The sequence below is a fragment of the Electrona antarctica genome (assembly GCF_951216825.1).
Source record: "Electrona antarctica genome assembly, chromosome: 22".
NCBI classification, from domain to species: domain Eukaryota; kingdom Metazoa; phylum Chordata; class Actinopteri; order Myctophiformes; family Myctophidae; genus Electrona; species Electrona antarctica.
The window spans coordinates 17828064-17831240 of NC_136805.1; the positions used below are offsets into that span (position 1 = coordinate 17828064).

The 3177-nt window shown below is 44.5% G+C and overlaps 1 protein-coding gene across 1 annotated transcript in view; it reads right to left on the reverse strand.

The window, feature by feature from the left end:
* myo1d (myosin 1D) overlaps positions 1-3177 on the reverse strand; it is a 140290-nt gene that overhangs the window by 35225 nt on the left and 101888 nt on the right. The window contains exon 21 of the mRNA XM_079492911.1: positions 2792-2946. Within this exon, the coding sequence (XP_079349037.1) occupies positions 2792-2946 (155 nt within the window). The remainder of the gene's footprint in view (positions 1-2791; positions 2947-3177) is intronic.

Below are 3177 nucleotides of genomic sequence, written 5' to 3' on the forward strand. Positions count from 1 at the left end.
AGTCATATTTAATCACTGTCCTTGCTTTCATAACACTGCATCTATCAAGTTCATAATGCTAAAACACCAGCACACCAGCACAGCATTTCTTTTGTCTCTTCAGTGGTGGATACAGGGTTGTGGTGCTATTGAAGCTATTCCCACTTGAGGACAGTATTTATTTTATCGCTCAGTGGTGAAATAAATGCTCTGATTGCTTTTCATCTCATGGTGATTGTGTTGCAAGATTATACTCCTTGTAAGTACTTTAAGCAGCCATCTCTAAGCACCTCACATTCATTCTCTTTCATCTTAGGTCATCTATTGATTTATATTGATTTGCAGTGTGTGACGTTTACGTAATATTTGGGGTGTGCCACGGCCTTGGTGGACTTATGAGGCTATGGAATATGAATCAAATGAAAGTTGTAATTATAACAACAAGATTACTAACTGTAGCTGAATTGAACTGAATAGAAAAAAAGGGAATATCCACAGAAGAAAGCTGAACCGAGTTGAAGCTTCTTTTTTTTCTTCTTTTACTGTAACCCCTTGTTATTTAAGTCACAGCAACACATTCGGTCCAGCATTGGCAATAGTGGATTTGCTGACTGTAGCTGAGTGAAAGTGGAGTTGGTTTAACCCCAGACGTGTGTAGCTTAACCCTAGTCTATGAACGCTACACATAACAGTCTGGAAATATGCCTCCTGATCCTGACAATCTGCTATTTGTTGCACAACATATAGCATATACAGTATAGGGTTTATGAGTTTAACCCATTTAGGATGGGAGCGCATCTGTGTCGCTTTAGCCTTTAACCACTTTAACCATTATTTTAAACTTTAGCTGTTGAAAAATAGCAGATCTACAAGCTCATAGCTATTTGTTTTTACATCGTGAAAACGTGTGCAAATCTGGTCCCTGGAACAACATATTTTCAGATGAGGGTCTGAATTTAGAAGACAGGATTTAGAAGACATTTAGTATAATCTGGTGCTCAGGTCTAACCCATTTAGAGGACGGGAGAGAAGCAGGAAGTGGCCTCGGTCACGTCCCGCAGCCATGGCAACCACGGTCAACAGATGTGGGCCGGTGCTATTTGGGCTGGGAGTTATCCCAGCGGGACACCATCCCACCGTCTGTTGTCTGTACCCACGGCGATAAGGAACAGCACCACTGTGAGGCTGAGTGGAATGTCTTCACAGTCACACTGGCTTATTTATGACTGTCTTTAGTGTTTATTTGACTCTGAATTCTCACCTCTGAGTTAAATTAACACCAGGGAGTTTAGAGTGTACCATACAAACAAACACACACACACACACACACATCAATCACACACATCAATTCACAAGACCCGCACGCACGCACGCCCAAACCACAGCCCAACACTATATCCCTCTCGCTTCCCAATCTCCCTTCCTATTACTTTCTATGACAAGCCCCTCCATCACCATAGTCCCTGTATCCCATTCCCATCGACCCCCCCCCCCCCCCCCCTCTCTCTCTCTCTCTCTCTCTCTAACTTAAGGTGTTGAATGACCTATCTCAAGTAGGTTTTGTGGAGAAGCAGTGCTCTGTTATGCACCACATGATCTGGAAGAAACTCCCAGAAAACTGAAAACTGTCTGCTGCAGCCTGCAACTCTAAATCACAGCAACAAAAATCTTTCTGTTTAATGATTTAGTTTTACTCTCTTATCTTTCTGTGTTCAATGAGAAATGTTCCTATCAGAGAGATAGGCGTTTCCTGTCTACAGGTGATAGGTGTCACCTAGTCTCGCGTAGCCAGACAACTACCGCTATTAGAATCCAATCTCTATAGGAACTATAGCCCCCATGAGCTGAGGCTGTGCACCCGATCCCCGCCTTATCAATCCATTGAATGGTCAAGTTGTCATGAATTGTCACCCATTCGTCTGGGCCCAGTAGGTCCCTACTGGCCTACCAGGAGATTCTGGTAGGCGCTGTCAGCCAGTTCTATCGTTGACACCATGTTAATGCCTGTGCTGTCACGTGAGGGTTAGGGTTAGGGTTAGGGGGCAGGTTAGGGTTAGGGTTAGGGGGTTAGGGGGTTAGGGTCAGGTTTAGGGTTAGGGTTAGGTTTAGGGTTAGGGTTAGGGTTAGGTTTAGGGTTAGGGTTAACCCTAACCCTAACCCTCACGTGACAGCACAGGCATTAACATGGTGTCAACGATAGAACTGGCTGACAGCGCCTACCAGAATCTCCTGGTAGGCCAGTAGGGACCTACTGGGCCCAGACGAATGGGTGACAATTCATGACAACTTGACCATTCAATGGATTGATAAGGTGGGGATCGGCTGGAGTAAGGAACTATAGCCCCATGAGCTGAGTAAGGAAGCTGCCATTTCCGTTCACGAAAATATATTTTAAAATATCTTTACATTTTATTTTTGTATTTTAAGCAACAAGCTAGATGATTTCTATTAGAATAAATTTGCGCTCCACTTCCGCTTTATCGCTTACGCATGATAGCTCTTCCGTTGGTCCAGACTGTAATAGGGCCTATTGTGTATTCTGCACAATAGGCACTTACTTTTAGTACTTTAAGTACCCCCCCTTATTGCCCTTGACGTTGACGTAATTGACGTAATGCAAAAAAAATAAAAATAAATTGGCATTCAAATATGTCGTCTAGAGATGCCAATACTTTCGTACATTCACTCAAGTACATTTTGAATTCCGTACTCTTTTTACTTGTAACGTAAATGTATTTCTATATTGCAGCATTGATACTTTTACTCAAGTAGAAACATGTGCGTACTCTTTATTCCCCCCACTGGTCCTTACCTCTTGAAGTGGCTGAGCAGCGTTCCGACCAGCTCCCCGATGCGGTTGTCGGCGGCGGGCACCATGCCCTGCAGACACACCACCAGGTCCCTGTTGTCCTTGGTGTGGAACACCACCAGCTGGTCCTTCCCCGGGGACACGCTCAGCCCCGTCACCTGCAGGGGGAACGGAACGCACCACTGTTATATTAACACACGGAGACACGCTCAGCCCCGTCACCTGCAGGGGGAACGGAACGCACCACTGAATATTTAGATTTAGTCTTCTGAAAAACCTTAGTCTTTTAGGCCCGACTCACACCTTCGCATCTAGCATACAACATTGATGCATGCTAGATGTATGAAAGGGTTTGTTTACATCTTGCCCCAATGCATTTCCAATGGAAG